Source organism: Eumetopias jubatus, unplaced genomic scaffold (genome assembly GCF_037043125.1).
Source record: "Eumetopias jubatus isolate StellerSeaLion01/CBP00866 unplaced genomic scaffold, mEumJub1_p1.0 scaffold_9, whole genome shotgun sequence".
In the NCBI taxonomy this organism is placed as follows: Eukaryota; Metazoa; Chordata; class Mammalia; order Carnivora; family Otariidae; genus Eumetopias; species Eumetopias jubatus.
In genome coordinates this window covers 36,216,000-36,241,395 of record NW_028274815.1, presented here as the reverse complement: position 1 = coordinate 36,241,395, position 25,396 = coordinate 36,216,000, and the positions used below count along the sequence as shown (strand labels likewise).

The window sequence follows — 25,396 nt, the reverse complement described above, 5'->3', positions numbered from 1 at the left end:
TAAATGGGTAGGTGTGTTTCCAGAAGGACAAACAACAAACTCAGCATCACCACTGGGAAGGGGGCCTCAGATCGTGAGTGGAAGAATGAAGGGGAGGTGGGCGTCAGGAGAAGCAAGAATACAGAGCAACTTCTGACTTTTTACTATATTTCTGTGTTTTTGTGGGTTTTTTGTTTTTGTTTTTTATAATGACTGCATAGTTCCTCATTTAAAAATGCCCAGCACATGGTCAAGTTAAAAAATTTAAGTTGCCACTCAGTACACGGGGTGTATAATATTTAGTATAACGACACGTGTTCGCCATACAAAGAAGAGCAGTCTGGAGGCCGGCAGGACTCCATAAATCCCACCAGATGGGTCAGCGACGCCCCACCTTCCGGGGGTCATCATGGTAACGAAATTCTAAAGCAGCAATGCTGAATACCAGGTGTGGCTTTGAACCAGGAACAGCACTCTGTGAGAGCAAGCTCGCCCGCCCTCCTCCTCCTTCAGCCCCACAGTCTTGGGAGGGAGGTACCATCTATCCCAACTGCAGGGGAGAAAAGGGGGCACACAGAGATTATGGGGCATGGTCAGTGGGGAGGCAGGGTATGATACCAGACGATCAGGCCCCAGAGTCCGTGCCCCAAATCTTGGCTTTGCTCCTACACCAGAGGTCACCTTCAGAACCGAGGAAAAGGCAGCCCCCCCCCCGATCTAACTTCCGTTGTCACTCTGACAGGACACATGACTCAGGCCTCACTGCACTCAGAGACCTCAGGTCAGGGACCCCTGCCTTATAGCGGGGCCCGGGACGAGGTACAGAAGAATGAGGAGCTATATCCTGACAACGTGCTCAAAATGCAATTGTGAGGTACAGTAGTCTGATTCCTAGAGACGGAAGGTAGAATGGTGCTTGCCAGGGCCTGGGGGACGAGGGGGTAGCCAGTGTGAAGATCAAAAGTTCTGGAGATCTCGCTGATACGAGGAATTCTTAACCTCAGGAAACAAACTGAGGGTTGCTGGAGTGGTAGGGGGTGGGGGGGATGGGGTGGCTGGGTGATAGACATCGGGGAGGGTATGTGCTGTGGTGAGCGCTGTGAATTGTGCAAGACTGTTGAATCACAGATCTGTACTTCTGAAACAAATAATGCAACATATGTTAAGAAAAAAGAAAAAGAAGAAGATAGCAGGAGGGGAAGAATGAAGGGGGGAAATCGGAGGGGGAGAGGAACCATGAGAGACGACGGACTCTGAAAAACAAACTGAGGGTTCTAGAGGGGAGGGGGGTGGGGGGATGGGTTGGCCTGGTGATGGGTATTAAAGAGGGCACGTTCTGCGTGGAGCCCTGGGTGTTATGCACAGACAATGAATCATGGAACACGACATCAAGAACTAACGATGTAATGTATGGTGATTAACATAACAATAAAAAATTAAAATATAAAAAACAGGTTCTGGAGATCTGTTGCACAACAATGTGAATATACTTAAAGCGACTAAACTATATGCTTAGAATTGGTTATGGTGGGGACTTTTGTGTTATGAGTATTTTCCACAATTAAAAACTGTGTTAATAAAATGATTTTAATTTCCCAGAAGGAGCGTGTCACTGCATTGGGAGATTTCCAGCTGGGGAAAGTGACCTCGGAGAGAGACTCAAAATCTTGCTATCGATGTCATTTAATTAAAGAAGCTTTGAGAGCCTGCCCCAGAAAAAGAAGCAATTGTGACAGAATTTTCTTTTCACATTCATGTTTTTTGTCATTTTGAATAAACACCGCATCGAAGAGCTTCTATACTAGATATATTCCTTTACCATATTTAAATATTCAAAAGTCATTCGCATAACACTGTAGCACAGGATTTAATAGAATAGCAAAATATCATATAAAAATAAATGAAAAGCTTTCATATCCCCATGGAAAGGACTTCTCACACATACGGACGGACGTGTGTAAGGTAAGTGCTCCTCATAATCTCTTCATAGATTTGCCCCTCCTTACTGCTCTGATCGGACCCCAGAACCACCCCAGGCGGGGCACATAGAAGCAGCCTCTCCACACCTCTCCACCGACCACTCAGGGCAGGTGTGGCCAAAGCGCAGGCTGGTCAGGGCACAGAGACAACTCGGGCTGGGAAAACCACCTCCAGACAGCATGCGTGAGACGTGATGGCAGCTTAGCCTGGTTTCCAGGTGTGGACCCTTCCAGACCAGAATCACGCACTGTTTTCAAAATTGGGATTCTTGGGATATATGTCACCGGGCGAGAAGTTCAGAATCTCATCCAAGGAAGGGCCTTCATCCTCTGGAGCAATTTCGGACTCGAACATCTGCTGCAGCAGGGCGTCCATGGTCCTGTACTCTGCGAGGAAGGAGAAAGGCACGTGGAGCTCGCATGTGTTGGAGTTGGAAGGGAGCAGCCCGGGCAGAGCTTGGCTTTCTGGAAGGATGGCTCCTGAGTCAAATACAATGCTCTAAGCATGGCTAGCCAAACAATCTTTGAAAGAAAGGATGAAGAAGTCAGAAAAGAATCACTCATCTCTGGGCGCCTGGGTGGCTCAGTTGGTTAAGCGACTGCCTTCGGCTCAGGTCATGATCCTGGAGTCCCGGGATCGAGTCCCACATCGGGCTCCCTGCTCAGCAGGGAGTCTGCTTCTCCCTGTGACCCTCTTCCCTCTCGTGCTCTCTATCTCTCATTCTTTCTCTCTCAAATAAATAAATAAATCTTTAAAAAAAAAAAAAAAAGAACCACTCATCTCTGCTGGTGTGGACTCTACGGAGCTCCACAACCAGGCAAGGCCCTGGAGACCAAGGAGCAGGTCTTCCCTGAAGGACGGAGGAGGGTAACTCCTGGTAGGGGCGTCCTGCTCATGCCACTGCTCCTGGAATCTACGCTGTGCCCCTCATTCTGAGTTAAGTGCAGGCACCCCGGCCAAGGCCCAAAGTGACAGTCAGGTTGCTCTGGGTTACTCAGCCCACCGCTGATTCATGGAGAATAAAGCCCTTTAGACTAAGTTGTGAAGGGCCCCCATGCCCTGGGCACAGAGTGAGGCCCTGGGGATACCACCGGAGGCAAAAAGACAGGGCCCAGCACACACGGAGCTTCAAGTCTACAAGGAAGACAGATGGTGATCAAACTGTCACTCGACGACAAAATGGCATGCGGCCGGCACGGCGGGTCAGATTTGCATTCTGGAAACACCTCACCAGCTGCAGTGAGGAGCATGGATTAGAAGAAGTTTTGCATTGGGTTAAAACTTACTTTTTGATGCAATTCTGAAGTACAATCCTTTCAAAGCCTTCCTTTTGTCGTCTCCATCATCCCCACTAAAGCCACTGTCCTTGGTGTCCATGTTATCAACGAGCTTCCCATCCTGCATTTCTTCTCTTCAAGGAAGAAGAGACATGAACAGGGTCAGGTCCCTCAGCTGAGTCCCTCATGCGTCCTCCCAGCCACGGCCCCGTGGCACCGTCGAGCAACATCGAGGGCTCTCCTCTGGTCAGTGAGGGTCCCTGAGGATGGCACACAGGCCCATGATGGACGCCATGGGGCACTGAGGAAGTGAACATGGCCGGTGAGTGACGACACCAGAGGGAACCCACTACTCACTCTTGGATTCCCACTCCAAGCTCTTGAATCTTCTTCTCGATGGCAGTTTCGACTTCACTTTTTTCTAAGGAGTACGCCACAAAAAATGCCTCCAAGATGAACGCTATGAAAATACTGAGAAAGGGTGAGGGGTAAGGGTGTGAGCCGTGGTCCAGGCAACAGGGGATCCTCGTTCCAAAGAGTGTCTGAGCCGAAACAGGAAGGCAAATAGTTGCAAAGACAACACAACGCGGAGGGGAGAAATGACAGACGCAACGTCTCTCAAGGATTGGACACAACTTGCCAATCTTCTGGTATAACTTACTTAAACAGTGGATATTAAAAAGAAAATATGGTTTCTTTTTTTTTAAAGATTTTATTTATTTATTTGAGAGAAAGAATGAGAGAGAGAGAGAGAGAGCGCATGAGAGGGGGGAAGGTCAGAGGGAGAAGCAGACTCCCCGCTGAGCAGGGAGCCCGATGTGGGACTCGATCCCGGGACTCTGGGATCATGACCTGAGCCGAAGGCAGACGCTGAACCAACTGAGCCACCCAGGCGCCCAATATGGTTTCTTTCTAGGGGAAGCTTAAGCCAAATACTTGCTGGTAAACAGTTCTCCATGAATATCTCAAGTTTCTGCACAGCCCAGGTGGTCTGAGCAAAGGCACTGAGGGCCAACTTAGGGCTGTTTGTCTATGGAGACATCCCAAGATGGAAAGCTCAGCGATTGCCCCCCCCCCCAGACCGAGTCCAGGATAACAAAGGTAAAGAGCTCACCTTGCCCTCCCTGGGGATCTGCTTACATTCCAGGTGAAACTAAAGTCCCTCTCTCTCTCTCCACAGGGGAGGACAGACAAGCCCCAGCAGCCCTCTGTAAGATCAGTTCCCTCCTTTCGGGGTTCCCTCCTGCACTCGCACTCCAGCTGGTGCTCGCCACCCTGCTCGGTGGGGACAAAGTTTCGGGAAACTGACACAAAGTACTGTGCTGCTGCCGATTTTGCCACAAGTAATAAACTTTGTCTCCGACCCAAGGTGCCGTGCTTTCTGTCCGTGCCTCTCCGGGCTGGCTGGCAAGTAGGGGAGACTCAGACCCTTCACCATTTCCGACGTAACAGCGATGACGATGGAGCCCAGGGCCCCCACAACCTCCGCTTGCTCCTGAGAGGAGAGCGGCAGAAATACCCCCGCCCCTGCTGGTCCCAGCGCTCCGGCAACCTCTGCAGGAGCCACCCAGAGAGGCGTTTCTCTCTTGTTCCCTCTACGTCTTCCACCAGCCTGTGTAAGGACAAGCAGGCCTGATGGGAGCTACGCATGGGCTTTCTTCCCCTCCCCTCCCCTCCCTCGGCCAGGATTCTCGAGTCATTCTGGAGCCAAAGTCAGTACGACGGTGGCCGGCCCACCTCGGGCCTGGTGTGACAAGGGAAGCACAGGTACTGGGCTGTCCCCCCAAAAATGGCAGGCCCCAGGCTGTGAGAGGGGTACGACAACTGGAAAACCTCTCTGGAAGACCATTCCAGCCATCAAGGGTACTTAGGCTTGGGTCCCATGAGGAACCAAGGAGCTAGAATCAGAGATGGTGGAACAGAAGCTCTTCCAAGTGGTCGGATGTCACAGCACCTCTCAAACAGTGACTGAGGCCTCTCCTGGAAGAGGGGCCAGGACAGACCAGGGGCACAGTGCTGTCCCACCTGTGCAAGGACAGGGACGGACCAGAGAGGGACAACTAGGGAACTGACTCTGTGGCTCTGAGAAGCCACCAGATGGCTGGATTTAAGCAGAAGGTGAACGGTACGCTCAGGGATGCTCTCAAGGGTTTCAGTCTGGGTGGGGAAGGGGAGGGAGAATGGCCGGGACCCTAGGGTCCTTCTGACCCAAACAACTTACGGGACTATGAGGCATGTATCCTATACAGATGTGCACTGGCAGACAATGATAAACACAAGTGCGAGCAAAAGTCAGACCAAGGGAGAGGGGAGGAGACGTGGACTTGCCAACGGGGCAGGAGTCAACTCACTTGACGATGAGAATGACGACCACAACATGGAAGCTGATGAAGTACAGCTTTGCCGCCTGGTGAGTCACAAGGGCAAAGCCGCCTGCGAGGAGTACGCAGCTAAGGAACCAAACCTTCAGGGAGCTCAGCAGGTGCCCTGGATGTTCCCGAAAGTTCCTCTGGGCGCCCCACCCCCACCCCACCCCACCCCAGGGAGCAGGCAGCCCCTGGGGGTCGGACGCCTTCGCAGAAAGGATATTGTGCCACTGGTTAACCACTGTGAGCTCCATCAGCACAATGAACGAGGAGGCCAGGTCATTGAAGTTATTCTTGCAGTACCTGTCCCGGGCAAATGCTGAGTCTTTCAAGGCTGGGTTCCCACACACCAGAGCATCGGGGGTGGTGAAATTTGGGTCGAAGAACCGGACTTTGCCGTGGAATGCTTCCATCCCGATGATGGCAAACACGTAGTAGACCACCTGTGATGGGCAGCCCTGGTCAGCAGGGGGCGCGTGGAGCTGCAGCATCACGGGGCCAGGAGCGTGCCAGAGACACTGGAGGACTGTGGACATGGGTCACCCCGGCAGAAAGAGATGCTACTCTGATTCCGGGGTGGCTGCCCTCCCCAACCCAGGCCCAAGCAGTGTCAGGGTGGGGAGGGGTGGACGCAGAGGGACAGAAGACACGGCCGGCGGGACCACACCGCGACCTCTCCCATGGGCTAACAGAGTCAAAAACAAAGCTGCTGGGCAAGTTAGTGGCTTGAGTACTAAATAAACAATGGTTGGTCCTCTAAAAAAAATAATATAATAAAGTTGTATCTTTACCTTGTTTTTTTATAGGAAAAGAAATTCCAAAAGTACCATAAGGTCAAATGCAAAAAACAAACCAGGGAGGAATTGGAAAAAGAAAAAATTGAGTAAGAAAAGGCCCCACTACGTGTGACTATAAAAGTTAAAAGATTTTAAAATAATCTATAAAATAAAAGATTAGCAAATAGGACTATATAATTAATTTAAATTTTTATACAGCCCCCCAAATATACAACAAAAATCCTTTATGCAGGAAAAAAAAAAACTCAAAAAACAAGTGATGGAGAAGGAAAAGTAATTCCACTGTAAAAAAACTTACCAACAGCCTATTTCCTTAACTGGCAAAACACTCCTGCAAATCCTATTTAAAAACGAATAGAAGAATAGGCCAAGGGTATGAACATGCTGTTTACCGAAAAATAAGCGCGAGTGCCCAAAAGAACCTGGAGAAGACACTCCGCCTCATGAAACATGACAGAAGTGCACGTCGGAGCAGCCTAGTGCAATTCTCTCCCCCAGACTGGAAGACAGGGCAATGATTCGGAAACCCCAGCTGCGGGGGAGAGGGGGGCGGCAGAGAGACAGCCTGTGACACACTGTCATCTGGGATACACGGGGAGCGTGCGTTCGGAAGGCCACGTGCCACCATCCACCGAGGTCTGAACACATTTCCCCTCTGACCTCGCAGCGCCGTGCCCAGGGCTGTATCCAGTGGGAACGGAAGCACAAAATGCAGGTACAAGAACGGCCCTCCCCACATCACTTGTAATGGCCAAAAGGTGACAGCACCCAGTGGTCTGTCAGTAGAGGGGCTGGTCGGTTGTGTTCTGGAGTCTTCCCTCCTTTTATTTTTATTTTTTATTTTATTTTTTTAAAGATTTTATTTATTTATTTGTCCGAGAGAGAAGGCACAAGAAGGGGCGGCAGGCAGAGGCAGAGGGAGAGGCAGGCTCCCCGCCGAGCAGGGAGCCCGATGTGGGACTCAATTCCAGGACCCTGGGATCATGACCTGAGCCGAAGGCAGACGCTTAACTGACTGAGCCACCCAGGCGTCCCCGTGGGACACTTTTAATCACAGCAGAGCCAACACGATATGTGTGTCCTCCAGGACATATGACAAAGATATCAGGTGGAAGAAAGTTAGGCAACATTGTGTGTGGATTGTTCCATCTGACTAAACAATAAGCCAGACACATACAGGCATGTCTGGGGTATACTTGTTGTATACATAGAGATATTTAGGAAGAGTAACAGGAAACTTTTAGCAATGGTTGTCTCCGGGAAAGACGCATGTGGGGAATGGAAAGGGGTGACCTGAAGTCAGCCTTCCATTCTTCGGTAAAATGGGATTTCTTACCATGACAACAGAAAAGCGAAGCGAGGGCCCTGTGGCAGAGTGACCACGTATCTGAGCCCCTCATTCACAGCGTGGGACCTCTCCTGAGCGGGAGGCGCCAGCACCTCGAAGCCCCGGGTGGCTGTGTTCTCACCCTGGGGATGTGAGGAGCAGGTGGGCTCTAGCCACAAGCAGAACAAAGAAGGATCTGAGGCCTCACAGCCATGAGCCAGAAGGAGCCTACACCCCCCGAGAAGCATCCGCTAGCCAGGCAGGCAGACCCACCTAGCCCGTGGGTAACAAAGAAACCACGACTGAGTTAACCCACTGAAGTTGTGGTGTCTATCACAGTAGCCGGTGAACCTTAACTGCTATATGCCCAGTGTTTCCCGACCCTGGATATTTCTAAAAAGGACAAGAAACCAGTGAGTCTCACTTACTTAATCTCCCTTTCTTTTCCTCACTTCAAATAAGGCTTACCGAGAGCTGCCAAGCATGAACACCTTACCACTTATTCACGTAGAACTGGCCACAAGAACAAGCCACTTACCAAGACGAGTCCACCAAACGTCAGTATCGTGGGACCGATGTTAATTAAGGTGGTCACGATAAGCCGGAATCTAAGATGAAACAAAGTTTCTAGCACAAGACGGCAGGAGGGAAGCCGTGAGGTAAAACTGACACCACACCAAGCAGGTTTGGTTTCATATCCCTTCCCCCGGGGCCCGGACCTGTTCCTTACACACCGTCAGGAATTTGCCCATTTAGCTGTACACCCCTGGGGAGTCACTCAACCTCTCTGAGCTTCACTGTCATCACCAGTGAACAAAGGATAATAAAGGCCCCTATATCAAGGGTGGCAGGAGGAATTTCACAAGACAATGGATGGCACACTCGGGAGCATCAGTGGCCCCCACGGCCACCGCTATGCAGTCACGCACAGCGTGCACGGTGAGGGAAGGGGCCACGGGGACTAAAGCGATGGACAGAACCCTTGCCCTCGGGGAGCTGCCACCTGAGTGCTCTTCACCATCTTCGCTGGCTTCCCTCCCCACCCCGAGAGAGCGCTGGGTCCTCCAGGAGAGGTACATCTGGGGGTCCTAATGGGATGTGTTGACTGATCTGAGGCAGGAGTGGTTTCTGGCAGGCTCCAGTGGGGGAACCACCCGAGGGCACGTCGCTCCCTCTTTACCTCTGAATGCTGACAATGATCCGTAAGAGCCGGAGGATCCTCAATATCAAGACGATATCCAGTATCTGCTGACTGTTGTATTTTCTTGCTAGAAAGAAAAAGCACAATCATTTAACATTCCGTTTTGTGAGTGCCTCTGGCGTGTCCCTTCTATTCAGTGAGGTCTGAGACTCTGTGGGTTCAGGAGGAGATTCGGCTTCACTTCCAGAGCCCGACAGTAGCTCCGGGCAGTGAGGAGTTAAGTGCTGCCTTGAATGGCTCACCCCCACCCCCCAGCAAAGCCGAGCCACCCCAGGCCTTCCCTCCCAGCCCTGAGCTAGAGAATCCTGAGAGTCGGTGTAGACTTCAGGCCGTCTTTAAGAAATGACTGTGGATCAGGTTCTACAGAACACATTTCTACAAGCCCTTCTTTCCCCAACATTCCTTTCAGAGTCCTGTTAAGCTGCACCACGTCTAAACAACGCCCCCTGCTGTCTACAGGAAGGAGTGTGCGCGGTGGTGGTGGTGGGAGGTGCGGGTGCAGCCAGGGCAGACCGACACAAGAGGGCAGTGGACCAGGGATGATGCAGGGTTCCAACTGCGGCTGGACCTCCGGGGGGCGGGCAAGACGGGCAGGGGGGTCAAAGCATGGAGGTTAAGCCATGAGACGGAGGGCAGTTTTGGAGAGGAGATGACCAGGTCAGTATCTGGTGTGATGGATGAATACAAATGCAATTAATATACAGCTAAACACAAACAAAACTACCAGCCCTCTCCAAAACATGGAACACTTCTACTAATTCTCTTGTGTCTCCACTGCCCCATTCCAAATGCCTTCCTGGTGTACAAGTTCAACAAAGACTACACATACACACTGAATGCATGATCCCAGGAGGTGGCGAAGCCAAGAGCCCATGGCACTGACCTGACTGAATGGTGGTGTTGGCCACAGTGACCACCAGGGCCGCGATGATGATCAGCGTGTCAAACCTAACAGTGCAGAAGCAAAGTTGGTGAAGGATACAACTGATCCCGAGAAAACTCCAAATCCAGTATCTTATGCAAAGCAATGAACCAACCATGAAACTGATTACTGTAACTTTTAGAACAATGGAGACGAAGCAAGAAACACCACATTTGAATGATCCAATGATCATTCCCTGGCCGCTCCAGTGAACCACCCAAGGGAATCTGTAGCAATCAGCCAATTCTTATCACTTTGTCTTCCAAAATAACTATATCCTTGCAAGAATACTTTGGCACATTTTTCAGAATATACAGTATAATCTCTCTTGGCATTAATTTTACTAAGTCCATTGTAACTTTTTAGTTAAAGGGGATAATATCCATCATAGCGTTACTTTTCTTTCTGACAACAGTGCCAAAGCACCAGACAAGACTAGCTAGTTCCCCTTTGGCCACATGCGTATCCTAGGGAGTTTCCCGGCACCGAGAGCAGTGATCACAGAGATCCAACCCTGGCAAGGTGTGCACTACATAAGACAGGCTTGTGTGTGCCCTGTGTCTTTGCGTCCTGCACTGAGGTGGTCTGCAGCACGCGGGTGATGGTTCGAGACCAGGAGGTACCTAGCCTGGAGAAGAAAGAGGCCACAGGTGACACATCCGTGTAGGAAAGAGCTTGTTAACGATCTCATCATCCAAGCATACACACTCCAAGTTCTCTGATAAAAAGACTAGGGAGTGGGCCGAGGGAGCTATGGAAGGGCCTCATTGGGTATGATATTCCAAGATCCTTTCCAAACCCAGGATGCCACGATCTGTGATTCTAATTTTAGCTAGAGTCGGTTCAAACTGACATCATAAAATAACAGCTTCGTCAGACCCATATGTTCCCACACCCCCAAGATTTCATGATAAGATGTCCCAAAACTAGGCAGCTGGAGCTTGGGAAAACTACAAGGAGATTCCCCAAACTGACAGAAACCTCCCCGCCGACTTTGCCCACGGCCTCTGCCCCACCCCCTCCCCAGAACACACATGCTCACCAGTTCCAGAACTGTTTCTTGCCAAAATAGGCTCTGGGCTCGTATGTGTACAGTTTCAGGAGAATTTCAATAATATAGAGAGAAAGGAAAAGCCACTCTGCATAGGAAATGAAGGGGTTTTTCTCATCCAGAGCGATGAATATGGCATTTATTAGAATGATGACATCATAAACCCAGACAAAGATCCTGCCGTGAGAGAAAAAGGAGGAGATCCTGTCATCCCACGTTTTAGGGAAAGGAGCACGTTCAGAGCCTTTTAGGGGGTACTTTGTTCCCGACGATGTGATGACTATGAGATGCCCCCCAACCCCCATCCCGCCAACATGCACACACGTGCACACTCGTGACTCAAGTAAGTAAATGGTCCAGCATGGCCAGGGTCCTGAAATTCACCTGCCTCCCCCTGATACTGGCGCAGTCTTTCCGGCCAAGGAGAAAATGAAGACTCAGTGACCAGGGGGTGCGGGTGGGGAATAGAGGCATGGTTTTCCCAGGTCCCCCTCTGGGGGCACAGTACCTGGATCAGATGAAAGCTTAGGCAGAAATGGGGCAAGGAGAAGGTTTAGGGCTTAGCATGGGATCATGACACCTCTAGTACTTGTCCCTAGAAAATTAACATCCTTAATTAAGAAAGCTTCTGAAAACCTCTTCACCCCTAATGCACACAAGCCTTCCAGAGGACTGACATGTCCATCTTCCTCACTGAGTCTGGGGTGGAATGTATCAGAGCTGGGCTCTGTGGCAACTTTGCAATTACAGAGCAGGCTGCTCTGCTCAGGTACCTGTCCCTTGTGCTCCAGAGAAACCTGGCTGAACTCTAGGCATGGCCTTGGGAAGATAGGAGGGGCTGCTACCCAACTGTTCTCCGTGAGGCTGTAGACTAGGACCCTGGATGCCCCATGCGGACACACAAACTCCAGCACATGAAACACGTCAGTAATTCAAGGCTGGGATTAATGGGAAGAAGCATCTACATAAAGGGCTTTGATAAATACCAAATATGGGCAGCTAATACGGTGTGCCCACATCACAGGCTGAGCCACTTTCCGGGACTTCTGAACTATTCTCTTCTATGAAACACTAAATTCAAGGACAGCAAGAGGATGAGCCACTAATGACAGGGGCACTCCAGGCCACACATATGAAACCTAAGATCTCCAACCAGAATAAATGATTCTTTCTGGAGTCCACTTACTTGAGAATAAGAGAATTAATTGGCCTTCTTAACAACCTTTCTGATACCTCAAATTCATGAGTTTACCACAGACTTTACAAAGTCAGAGTGCCATATGTGAAATCAACTGCCTAATGACTTGGATGGGGCTAGAACCTTCTGATTTTAGAGAGCAGTCAGCTTCTCTGGCTCAGAGAGCACATCCAGTCTGTGGCTTGAGCATCTTAGTATATAGGGTAGAAGGAAGCATAATCGAGAAGCCTGTCCTTTTGGTTAAGGTCACACACAGCACGTCCAGAACCTTTTACAAGCCTCCCTGTGAAACCAAAAGCAGCAAGCAAGGGGCTGATTTATAGCTTCAATAATGAAATATATTCATTCCAGACAGCATTTGCAAACTCCTCTATTTTTAAAGCAACTTGAGAAAAAAACAGCCCCATCTCACTTGCCTGTGCCGAACCATCCTCTGGACCAAGAGGCTTGCAGACGACTGGTATACCCGAGGCATCCACTCTTCCAGCGGGTGTCTCTTGATGTTGATGGTGACCACCTGAATGTTGAGGAGGTCAGCCAAGCGTAGAAAGTTCATTTTGTCTGCAATGTAAAAAAAATTGATCCCAAATACACGGCCACTGTGACATTAAGGTTCAAAGGGTGATGCCAAGTCAGCGCAGACTCTTGTTTCTGCATTTCCTAGGTGAAGATCTGAAGCTTCAAAGGGTGAAGGCCCAAGGTCAAGGAGCCAGAAAAGTGGCAGAGCCCCTCATCTGTCCTCACTAGACCTGCAGCCGACCCAAGGTGGTCAACCCTACCATGTGATTTTGCTAGTTCACAGAGGCCACTCCCTCACCCCCTGCCTTCCACCCACCTTCCTCCTCACATGGGCCATCCCTGCTTTCAGTGTCTGCCTGACTTACCCTTCCAACCTCAACTCCACCTCTCCTTCCTCTCCACCAAGCCTCCAAGGTAGGTGTAATCCACACCCTTCCCCTCAATCCCCTATCCTCTTCTCTGCCCACCCTCCCTCCCTGCCCCTTCTCAGAGATTCACTCAAACCCACAGTTTCCACAGCAACTTGGCCACCAGCCAGGCCAAAGTTCCCTGGATGCTTTCTTGACCAGCCTGGCCCCATGTGACTACTGAGCTGGTGTTCTCCAGACCCACCGAATGCCCGAGGTCACTACCCCACACACCTCTCCCCAACCAGACAGGTCGGATGCTGACCATGAGTCCACTTCCTGCTCTGTACAACTTAAAGAATTTCACCTCAAGGGATGAAATCAGAATGTGTAAAGAATATTGCTGCTTCCTAGCAAGTTCTTCTTACAACTTCTCTCCCAGGTTTCCTTGAAACCCAAGTTGAAGTTTAGAAACTTTAAAGAAGTTTTAGTTTTAAAGAAAGCTGTTGAAAGAAATCATGGGGACGCCTAGGTGGCTCAGTCAGTTAAGCGTCTGCCTTCAGCTTGGGTCATGATCCCAGGGTCCTGGGATCGAGCCCCGCATCAGGCTCCCTGCTCACAGGGAGGCTGCTTCTCCCTCTGCCTGCAGCTGCCTCTGCTTGCGCTCTGTCTCTCTCTCAAATAAATAAATAAAATCTTAGAAAGAAAGAAACAAAATGAAAAGAAAGAAACAAAGAAAACAAAAGAAAGAGAAAGAAAGAAAGAAAGAAAGAAAGAAAGAAAGAAAGAAAGAAAGAAAGAAAGAAAAAAAAAAGAAGAAAGAAAGAAAGAAAAAGAAAGAAAGAAGAAAGAAAGAAAGAAAGAAAGAAAGAAAGAAAGAAAGAAAGAAAGAAAGAAAGAAAGAAAGAAAGAAAGAAAGAAAGAAAAAGAAAAAGAAAAAAAAGAAAGAAACCTCCAGTGCAAATCGGGTCTAGCTGAGACAACTGGCAAAGGTTGGGTTGGGCATTTTTACATCCTGGAAGGCCTCCCATTCAGAGGGTTTGGCTGATATCCACAGCTCCATTCCCGTTTTCCGGAGCAAACGATGAATGATGGCTCTGTAGCTGTCACCACAACGTGGACTATTCGAGAAAGATGATGCAGAACGGCCATCAACAGATGCCCAGGCAAAGAACAAGCCTCAGCCCTGGCAGAAGTGTGGCCTCATCTGAGGGAGGAGCCTGAATCAGACACAGCCTTGGGTGATGTCACACACTCAAGTTGCTATTTTCCCTAACAGTTGTAACGGTCCTAATAACATGAAAGAACATTAAGTCCATCAAGTTCGATGAAAAAACACACATAGGTATCTTAGAATATCCAAGTTCCTGGGTCTTCGGAGTTTGAGGGAAAGTAAACATACATGTCTTAACAGCCAAAGGCATGTAACACCCACTCAGGCACAAGTGCAGCCTTGGAGAATTAGGGGACAGGGTAACTGGGGTCCAGGGGCCTGGTCTGCATGAGCTCCACCATCAGCAGTCAGGGAGGCAATGACATGACAGGCATGGGTAGGATTTGGGTGACCTACTGACAGGAATCCAGCCAAAACATCACTCATTAAACATCCTAAACCAAAAGGGAATCTATTAGGCTCACTTGGTTCATATCTTTTCATCCAGAAGATTCAGTAGAACAAGAAAAAACAGAGAATCGAAAACATAGTGATTCTGTGTTAAGAAGGAACTTGTATCCATCTGATATTCTATGTTGAAGATCAGAGGTCAGCTAACTTTTTCTATAAAGGGCCAGAGAGTAAATATGTTAGGCTTTGTAGGCCATATGATCTCAATTTTAACTACTCAGTTCTGCTGGTATAGCATGAAAGCAGCCACACATAATACATGAATGAGCATGGCTGTGTTCCAGTAAAACTTTATTCCACAGGCCATGTTTAGCCTGTGGACCGTAATCTGCCAACCCTTGTAGATACATGACTTGTAGCCTGTGGACCATAATCTGCCAACCCTTGTAGATACATGACTTGTAGCCTGTGGACCATAATCTGCCAACCCTTGTAGATACATGACTTGCTTCATATTCTCTTTGTTAATTGTTCTATTCAGCCCTTTTCTTCCCATACTGGTAAGTTTGTGTTTCTCAGTTTAACACTGGATTAAGTTTTAACACTTTGGGTACTAACAGAATTCTAGTGTTTAGCCTTGGAAACCACAAATGCTCATAACTGCTGATCAAAGGGAAAAGTGAGAAAAAGGATTGCCATCCCTTCCCTGTACAGAGTGGAGGCTGCCATGAAGCATGTAACTCTGCTCAACTTTCTGTTATTAAAACTGTCTTTGAAACTGTTAGTTGAACAAAGGAGTCTTTTGGACACCTAGACTTTAGAAATTACTGCTAACTCCCGTAAAATATAACCTATGGTCCCTGAAAGCTGACAAATTTCATTGGCTGTCTTGCATAAAAAGATGTGGTTTCCCTGGTAACAGTATTTAAATCAACAGTGCTATTTGGCAAAAAGTAAAATACGGGAAGTCTATTGAGCCATAAGCTCACTGACACTTTTAAAATGATTTTCTTCTTGATGCACGTGCCTTCCAGATAAAACCCTGAATTAACAAATCGGTTTATAAAGTCTGACCCCCACAAGTATAAAATATATAAAACAACAAACTATTAATTTAAACAGTATTTCTATAATTTAAGAAAATCAGATGAGAACCAGGCAATTTTAGCTTTCTTTAATGTTCTTAGTGTCTATACCTAGTTAAAAAAATTTTTTACAAAGACGTGCAAATTAACAATAGGCCAACAATTAGTAGTTGCAGAACGCCATTGGGGGAAAAATAACATTCATTAATTTCTTTGGTAAAAGAGATACATGTTAAAGATCTGGTTTAAAAGTTTAAATCTTGGGGGGCGCCTGGGTGGCTCAGTTGGTTAAGCGACTGCCTTCAGCTCAGGTCATGATCTCAGGGTCCTGGGATCGAGCCCCGCATCGGGCTCCCTGCTCCGCGGGAAGCCTGCTTCTCCCTCTGACCCTCCCCCTGCTTGTGTTCCCTCTCTCGCTGTCTCTCTCTCTCTGTCAATTAAATAAATAAATAAAATCTAAAAAAAATAAAAAATAAAAAAAATAAAAGTTTAAATCTTGGGCGCCTGGATGGCTCAGTTGGTTAAGCGTCTGCCTTCGGCTCAGGTCATGATCCCAGGGTCCTGGGATGGAACCCCACATCGGGCTCTCTGCTTGGCAGTGAATCTGCTTCTCCCTCTGCCTTTCCCCTTGGCTTGTGCTCGCTCTCTTGCACTCTCTCTCTCAAATAAATAAATAAAATCTTAAAAAAGAAATAAAGTTTAAATCTAAAAACTTCCGATTGAAGATTAAAATGTCATAAAATTACTTCATTAATCAAATTAAAATAATTTAAAATTTTAATCCAAATTGATTTAAGGCTCCCAATAAAGAAAAACTAGTAAATTACATTGTTTTGTGATTTAGGGTTTAAAATATGGCTTCATGTCTTTTTCCTGATTTTATCCAATGTAAATACAAAATGCAAATACGGTATTTTAGTTCATGTACGATTTCTTTTCCCCAAAGAGGCTAACATGGCTGGAACTTCTCACACTCCCCATCCTTGTCTTACAGGTCAAATGGTGTCATGATGTCAGCTAACGTTTAGGCATCCATAAAACTAAACATCAGCTAGAACCATAGGGCATGATTTAAACTGTGGTTTAAAAAGCTGGGTCTTCATCAGTCAGCTTGTGTAAATCTCACACAACATTATAAAATCACAAGGCCCGGATGCCTGGGTGGCTCAGTCGGTTAAACATCTGCCTTCAGCTCAGGTCATGATCCCAGGGTCCTGGGATCAAGTTCCACATCGGGCTCCCTGCTTGGCAGGGGGTCTGCTTCTCCCTCTACCCCTCCCCCTTGCTTGTGTTCTCTCTCTCTCTCTCATACTCTCTCTCATTCTCTTTCTCTCTCTCTCTCTCAAATAAATAAATAAAATCTTTAAAAAATAATAAAAATAAATAAATCACAAGGCCCTGTAGAGTTGCCCATGTCAACTCTGGGGACACCACATGCAGAATTTTCTACTTCTCTGACAAATCCTTACTGTCAGCAATGGATCAACTACCTATGATTTCTTAAACGTATTTTCTAAAATTACTAATTGAGTTGGGGGCATTGGACTAATGAATGTTGAGATAAACAGTCAACAATCTGGATTTACCTAAGACTTCCAAAGAAATTAAAAAGTTATGTCCCTATGTACGAGTAGATTTTTTCTTCAGGGCACCCAAATTAAAATACTATATAATAATTGTCTTCATCATGCTATAGAAACTAGAGTTTTCAAGCTTTAAATCAAGCATATGCATCAGCATGACTATTTGTGTGTATGTCTATAACAAAGCACATTAACATTAATAGATGAAATTCAGAACAGGCCCATCAGGCTCTTCGCGTGAGGTACAGAAGGTTGGTCACTGCCACCTCTGTCTTTGGCCCAGGGAGCTGGATTTGCAGCCCTTGCCAAAGGAGATTCTCTTATTACTCACAAGACTGCAACACTTCCACTGACTTTCATTATCTCTTGGATGACTGTGGGCCACTGTAAAGACATGAGGCTTCTCACTTCTGGAGGAGTTATAGTGTCAACTGGTCTGCACGTTCCTCTTGCCATGGGCTATTCTTGGCCAGCGTGAGAACATTCTATAGCACAGTGGGTTTGGGCCGTGCCTCATTCTCGGGTTCCTCTGCTCCCTTTTGTCGCTGACCGGCCTCCTTAGGTAACTCTTACAGGCCTCACCCTGTGCAAGATCACAAGCCACATTCAGAGAAGAACCTCTGCAGATGGGCAGGTGCTGGTGGTTGGTGGTGTTTGGTACCGGATCTTCATTGGCACTCTCCAGAAAGGTATGTGGTGGCCTCAAAGAACCCCTCCTTCCTCTTGCTCATGTAATTCATGGAGTGATACATCCAAATGAGTAGGGGTGCCAGGAGAACTTGGATGTGTCTGGTATGCTCCATATTTATCCTGCACAGCTGAATAGCATCATTTAAGAGCCATCCTACTTACAGCCTAGAACATGCAAGAAGCTGACAAGACAAAGAAAAGCAATTCATCCTCCCACTTGGGAAATGACCATCAATAGTGAGACTGACCTCATCAACAAAGAGACGTTCATATGAGTATGTCCTGCGGACCATGTGTATCTTTTCTGGATGAGCAGGAGACACCCAAGTATATGGGTCTCCCCATGCCTGACAGACAAAGACAAAGACTCCTAAAAGCCCCCATTCCTAGGTTTGGAACATCTCACCTTTTACTACCAACCCAGGAATTCACTTCACAGAAGGAATTGCAAAGAAAGCTCATAACGCCCTAAGGATTCATCAACATCTGCAGAGTCCCAATCATCTAGAAGCAGCAGAGGTACTAAATCATCAAAGGAGAATTCTCAAAAACAGAAGGGCTGAAGGCTGGGAACACCTGGGCTAGAGTGACCAGCCACACCACCCCGGTTCTTGGGGTGGGACATCCAAGGGGACCCAAGTCCCGACCCTCTCCTCTAAATCCTAGAACAGTGGTCCTCAAACAGTGGTCCCTGGGCCACTGCTGGGCATGTCCTGTGTTCCCCACCCTCCATGGGATAAGTGCTGAATATAGAAACTTGTAGAACAACGGCCAGGAGCATGTCCACTGACTCCAACAATGAAAAAAATGGCACTTGGGTATTAACACCTTTTCATTTCATTTTTCCAAGCATTGACTTTTGCTGTACTTTACCAAAGTGTCAGTCCATGACAGGTCAGACATTAAAGCAACTTCACTAAACACAGCTTAGGAAGCACTGTGCTCAGGGGTTGGCCCGGGCACCAGCCGCCCTTCTCCACCATCTGCAAAACCCTAACCCTGACATGCTGAATGGCACTGGCAACCCCGACCAGTTCCTAATGGGGGGCACCAAGCCAATCGTTCAGGCTCTGAGAAGCCCAGCTCCTGACCAGACCCTCAGAGCCACGACATTGAGCAGGGTGGCTGTGGAGACTTGCTTGGGGCTCACTGGAAGGCGCATGTCAGATGCTGCTAATTCAAGAGGAGAAAGGTCTTCTTCCATCCTGGATCCCAAACTCTCGCTGGAAGACGTGAGCACCACCCATTAAGCAGTGTCTTACTGTACCCTTCTCTTTGTTCTCTCTCTTCATGTAAGTTCCAGAGACTCACTGTTACCTCCTTCTCCCACCTGCACAGAGTCCTCCTAAGACCTATAGCTCTGTGGGACGAGTTTAAGAGTCCTTGTCTCAGGTAAATTTATATCCTGTCGAAGCTACCCCTCCCTTTTGGTATGTTCCCATCTAGACTCTTCTGGAAACAGATGAACTGAGGGTGTTCTACAGTTTGGGATAATTTTGGTCACCTCACATCTTTCCATATTGACATATCATCTTTACAGTCATTCTTAAGGTCACCACAATTGCCCATTACGTGACTATCAGAATCTGGGGTGGTTTAGCACAGTGAGTAAAAGCACAGGCCTTGGAGTCGGACGGCCTCGACCACTTTGCCCCTGCGTGGCCGTGGGCAAACTACTGAACCTCTTCCAGTCTCAGTTTCCATATTGACAAATGAGGATGACAAACATCCCCACCTCAGTGATCGCGTACACACGACGCGTGGAAAACACTCATGACCGTGGCTCACGCCTGATAGGTGTGCCACAGATATGAAGTGCTATTCGTAATAGCTACCAACCAGCAGGACCTGAATTTTACGTTACTTTCAACTTTTTGCTTTCAAATACTGAACGTGACGTAAATGTTCATTTCCACAGCTCTCTTCCAATTTTAGATGACGTCCCTAAAGCAGGGTCAGCAGTGGAATGACTGTGACAAGGTAAGGGCTTTTGGATGGCTCCTTACACGTTGACAACTCACACGGGGACAGCCCTGTCAGAACACAGCATGAGGACCCGAACTCCACTGGATTGTTGCCAGCAGGGAGTGTCCACATACATTTTTATTTGCAAATTTAAGAAAATTTAAAAAAAAACAAACCAATACTGCAGTTTTACAAATTGCCGTTGGGAGCCACCCACTTCTCAACGCACAACGAAGAGGAATGTCAGAGGCCAAGGCTTCTTACCCACGTGGCCCTTCTGTCCCTCGTCGGAGATTCTCAAAAGGAGCTCCAGGTGGGGACTGCTGATGTGTGGCATCACAATCCTGGCCAGCCGCTTCCACTGGGCCTCTGTCACCACAAACTCTGTGCCCACCTTGACTTTCAGAATGTTGAAAGCCTCTATCATTTTGTGACGTTTCAGGTACGCCAGTTTGCGAATCTCGTTCTTTTAAAAAACAGAATTGTGGTTTTTAAGAGAAAGACTCAAGAAAGCCTTGTTTCTTTTCCCTAAACGTGTCAAGGTAAATGACGAGCCAAAGAGAAGGCGCTGAAGGGTCTATTATCAAGCAAGGTATGTAATCCCTCCCCGGCCGCAGGTAACGTAGCCAACCCGTCTACATAAACGAAACTCATCTTACCAAGTTTACAGGAGGGAGCCCGTGAAGGATAATCTGTGTGGTGAGAAACAGAACAGCAGGAGGCAGACTGGTCCCAACTCCACTCTGCCCAGGAGGAAGGGAGATTCCAGAAAGGAAGGAAATCGGATGTACTGCTGAGACACAGGGAGACCCCGGAAAGGGAGAAGATAGAGCTACTAATAAGTCAATCAAGAAAGAGAAGGGGAGGAGAAGAAAAGTCAGGGAAGTGAAACTAGGCTAGAAGTGGTCCGGAAGGAAGAGGTCCAGGGCAGGAAGGACAGCTGGGCCTGCCTGGAGCGACCATCTGGCCCGAGCACAGGGAATCATCCTGAGGAGAGCAGGCTAGACAGGCCTCCTCGGGTTACGGTCACCTGATGCCCACTCCCCCTGCTCCCTGTAAGCCCGTTACCCAATAACAACATCACTTAATTGATTATATAGCTAGACTGTAAATGTTTAAGGGGTGTGGGCTGTGCCTTAATCGTCTTTGACTTCTCAGCACTTGGACTGGTGCTGGGCACCTAAAACACATTTCAGAGGTTTGCTGACTGATCCCTGTTGCAGAGGATTACCCAAAGAAACACTTGCTCGGGGTTGGGAGAGGTAGAGCGATAGTTCTGTCCAGCAGCAACAAAGAGGAGAGGCATACCAGACTCTCTGGGACAGCCTCTCTCTGCCCAGAGGGAGGAAGTTGGAGTAGGAGGGTCTCTGGAGGCCTCGCCTCTGGGGCAGGGGCAGCTCAAGCCCCCATAGTGCATAGACTCCTCCGGACCGGGACAGGCCAGGCACCTGCAAAGGCCATTTGGGCCAAATCTCAGACTCAGCCCCACCACCTGCTTCTCCTTAGCCTCAAACATTGAAGTTCTCCCTGACTTTCTTCTTGTTCCCTGGTGGCACCATCCTTATGCAATGAAAAATTCAGAACAGAACCAAAAGGATCAAGAACCAAAAGGCAATGTCTTCCCTTAAGGAAAAATCATCCTTTGATGAAAAGCCTGTCTGTGTACCTAGTTTCAGAAGATGAGAAAACAACCGAGCAGAGATGTGTGCAGTGGGGGGCAGGGGGGAGCAGGTGACGTGGCTGAGGTATCCTGGTGGATTCTGGGCTAGAAATAAAACAGCCTCCACCCCAAGTACTCAGAAGCGTCTGCCCACCCAACAACTCCAGAAATTCTCCAAACATAAATCAAACAGGCAGGTACCAGGGCAGAAACTGTTGGCTTTAAGAAGTTTCTGCTTCTGCCGGAGAGGGGAAAAGGAGTTGGGAGCTTGGAGAATATCCCCAAATCCCATTCTTACACAAAACGTTTCAAGGAACCATGAACAAGTTCATGCCTTAAGAGCAAGGAGCAAAGCAAGGGCCTCCCACTGCTCACAATGTCCAGACACACTGTTAGACCCATCGCAAAGACCAGTAAAGAACTGCCCCACCTAGCAGAAGAGAGCAAGACACCACATGAGTCTTCAGATCGGCCAAAGCAACAAGAAAAAGGACACCTTCCAATATTAAGCAAATGCGTTTGCCAGCCTCCCTGCCAGTGGATCCAGCACAGATGCCCAGCCCCCTGCTCCCACCCCCCTTCCGCTCATGCACAGTACCTTTAAGTGCTTCCTATAATTGTTGTAGACCACAGCCAGAAAGACGGACATGAAGATGTAGGTATTGATGATGATGTAGGTTATGAAGTACAGAGAATACCACCAGTTGAAGTTATAGGCAGGCATCCTGGAAGGAGAGAATTATGTGGCATGGTTTTTCATAGCCTAGGTCCCCAGTGCATAAAAGGCTGGTCTCGGGTGCCATCCCACATGGACAATCTACATGCACGAGGCACAGCAAAACCTTCTCTCACTCTAACTGTCCCTCACATGGTGTGGTGCCATGGGGCCGCAGAGAGCCACCACCACCCCTAATGCTAAACAGCTGGCTCCAAACTTGCCTTCTGGATTTCTTAGTGACTTATAGAGGTGGCAACTAGGACTTGGGGATCCCCCAATCCCAGCCCCTCCCTTCACAATGAGAAAATCAAAACCTAAAAAGGAGACCGACTTGCCCAGAACCAGAGAAGGAATCCAAGAGTGGCTTGGGCTTATACTCAAGGCTCTTCAGGGACACCAGACTGCTTTGCTGGGACAGGGGGTGGGAGGTGCAGATAATTTTCTAGCCACTCTAGGACAATGAGAAGGAAAGGGGCACCGTTAACAATGGCACCAGGGTGAGAGGCATACATCAGGATGTGTGCTCAGTCCACCTTTAATGGAAATCGGATTTCATACAGGACGGGAGGAGCATGGCCAGCGGCCCAGGGTCTGAGGGAAAGATGCAAGAGAACACAAGGAGGGCCAGAACTGCACCTCGCCCGCGTTGTGTCTGAGCCAGGCCCAAGAGTGGGCAACAACCAGAACAAGTCAATGTGATGATCACACACAGACCTAGATGACAGAAAGCCTGCCCCTGCCCAGATGCGCAGTATGGCCTGAGTTGGTGGGATTGACATTTGCAGTTAGAGCCCCATCCACGCCCTGGACCCCAAGAGATGTCTACTCAGTGTAGCACTGTTTGATCATTTTACTTCCACAAACAAGGTTAATCCGTAATACGAAGAAAAAAAAAAAATCACGTTTTCCTCCTAAGTAAAGTCCACGTGTGGAGAATTGGCATTCTGAGGGGGAAGGCAATGACTACTTATCTTTACATTTCTTTCCTGTTTCATTTAACCAGAAAAGCACATCAAAGCTTAAGAGAACAAGCCATGATTCCTTTATAAAGATGGCTTAGTGTATAAATTCAAGACTCAAAAAAGTCCTGGAATAGAAAGTAGGCTCCAATATTTAAGAGTTGTATCTCAAGAGATGTCACCTGTTGCTTTCAGTTGAAAAAAAAAAAATCACCTAAATTTAGTTTTAAATAGAGAGAGGGTAGGCTATCATTAATGTAAACATTTCACATTCTTCAAAAATGTTGACGATGAATATGAATACACAGAAAATCACTACTTCTCCTCTCTCAGCCCTGCTGGTGTCAGGAGGTAGCGCCTTTAACAAAGTGAATTCTGTCATGGTAACAGGTGTCCGTGAACGTGAGCAGAGACAAACGTACATGACATCAGGGCTGTTCGCAGTAGTGACCAGCACGTAGAGTTCAAACGCTATCTCCAGGATATTTGTGAAGTAGGGCAAGCCTTCCACTGTTTGAAGACCCCTAAAAAGGAACCAAAAACACAAAGTGAGAAACTCACACCCATAAATAAAGCTGTGATTTCTGATACACTTTTTCCCCCCCTTTCAAAAGCACTCCTGGAGTGTCTGAACGAGGAAGATGGCATCCGGTGACAGATTCTGCCACCAATGGGCGGAACCCAAATGGGAGAATTCACAGGCAGAAACCGCCAGAGCAGTGTGCTCACCGATCCCCAAAAAGCTTCAAGGCCATAAGGGAGAATATCAGCACACTGAACATGAACAAGAGGAAGACATAGAGGATATCGGGCAGAGTGTTCCGAATGCTTCTGAAAGTTCTTCGGATCTGTGAAGACAAAATTTTATTTCATTTCCAAGAAGTCGGCTCATTTTCTGCAAACAAAAACCAAGCCCTTGCGTTATCCTAAGGTATCTCCTTACCTGACGACTTTCAGGGAAGTTAATTAGGAAGACTGGCCTTAAGGCCCTTGACCATCGAACGCTGTGGATATTAACAGCTTCCAGGGAACCGTAGATAATCAAATCGATCAAGGTCAGCTGTGAGAGACACGGGACAAAACTGTCAGTGTCACCCTGCTAGAGGACACACACAGGAAGTGACAGTGCGGAACCCAAGCCTGTGGTTCCAGGGACCTTTCCCGGATTGAGTGTGCCTTAAGGATTTTAACAAATATTTCTAAAAATAAGAAAAGTACAGAGAGATAGTCTCCACATTCCGAGGGCTCAGCAGATGCATGAAGGGAGGTCAAAACAAATGTTTCGAGCAAAGCGAGAAGAGACCATGGGCCTTCCAGGCAAACGAGCCACGTCAGGCTGGGGAGGAGGGGGCAGTAGGTATGCAGGGCAGGAGGCAGCTTGGGCCAGCTAGGGTGAAGAGGGCCCCATGAAACATGTTTGCAGGACTGGGGGCACTGGATAGTCTGTGGAGCTCACAGACATTTTTGAGCAAGGGAGGGAAGTGATGGGAGATGTGCTTCCAGAGGATCCATCCAGCGGCGGCATCTAAAATGCACGCTATCGGGTGGGGATCGGAGGTTGAGGTGACCGTGGCGGTTCCTGAAAGGGGTGACCAGGGCCTGGACCACGTTGTGGGAACAGAATGTCACGGAACCAATAGACAACAATGCGTGGTCACATCAGAGACTACTGCAATCGTCCAAGTGGGGAGAATGGAAACAGGGCAAGAGGCATCCTGAGGGGCTTTGGGGAGGCCGGCCGCAAGGGAGAAGAGAGATTTTTGACTAAGAGGATTAGGAACTGGGTGTTGGGACCTAAGGCACCACCCACAAACAAACAGCTAGAGGAGTGGGGGCGCAAAGAGGGTGGGTTTTGTCCCATTCTGTTTGTGCTGACACCCATAGACACTGCTACCAAGCAGCTGGCCACAGACAAAAGAAACTCGGAAGGGAAACCGGTATGGGCTACAGCATGGGGACCCCTACCTACTAGTGATCGTGGCAGCTCTGGCTTAGAGGCGTGCAGACTGAGCCTCGGGTTAATCAGGAAGAACCCTGGTTCAGGCCTGCTGGCTACCGCACCGTTATGCTAACTATAAAGTACCTTTATCCAATCACTGAAGGGGCCTCTCTGGACATTACAGCCTTGTTTCAGAATACATACCCTGCCCCTCTGGGCATAACTGCTTAGCATATACCCTCCCAGATTTCTCTGTGAATGTTATACAC

The 25,396-nt window shown here is 48.2% G+C and overlaps 1 protein-coding gene across 3 annotated transcripts in view; it reads right to left on the bottom strand.

The window, feature by feature from the left end:
• Window positions 1–2,199: 2,199 nt before the first annotated feature.
• The window catches only part of LOC114219690 (two pore channel protein 2-like), a 36,509-nt gene continuing 13,312 nt past the window's right edge, over window positions 2,200–25,396 (bottom strand). For 2 of the 3 annotated variants that reach the window (XM_088026184.1, XM_088026185.1), the window contains exons 5-19: window positions 24,132–24,248; window positions 23,918–24,036; window positions 23,611–23,712; window positions 22,110–22,236; window positions 20,116–20,317; window positions 12,515–12,659; window positions 10,892–11,077; window positions 9,811–9,875; window positions 8,907–8,994; window positions 8,265–8,334; window positions 5,826–6,045; window positions 5,588–5,678; window positions 3,594–3,707; window positions 3,246–3,370; window positions 2,200–2,345 (exon numbers count right to left, since the gene is read on the bottom strand). In XM_088026184.1, coding sequence (XP_087882310.1) covers window positions 2,200–2,345; window positions 3,246–3,370; window positions 3,594–3,707; window positions 5,588–5,678; window positions 5,826–6,045; window positions 8,265–8,334; window positions 8,907–8,994; window positions 9,811–9,875; window positions 10,892–11,077; window positions 12,515–12,659; window positions 20,116–20,317; window positions 22,110–22,236; window positions 23,611–23,712; window positions 23,918–24,036; window positions 24,132–24,248 — 1,917 coding nt within the window. Of the gene's footprint in view, window positions 2,346–3,245; window positions 3,371–3,593; window positions 3,708–5,587; window positions 5,687–5,825; window positions 6,046–8,264; window positions 8,335–8,906; window positions 8,995–9,810; window positions 9,876–10,891; window positions 11,078–12,514; window positions 12,660–20,115; window positions 20,318–22,109; window positions 22,237–23,610; window positions 23,713–23,917; window positions 24,037–24,131; window positions 24,249–25,396 lie in introns of all 3 variants that reach the window. The other variant, XM_088026183.1, reaches the window with a different exon arrangement.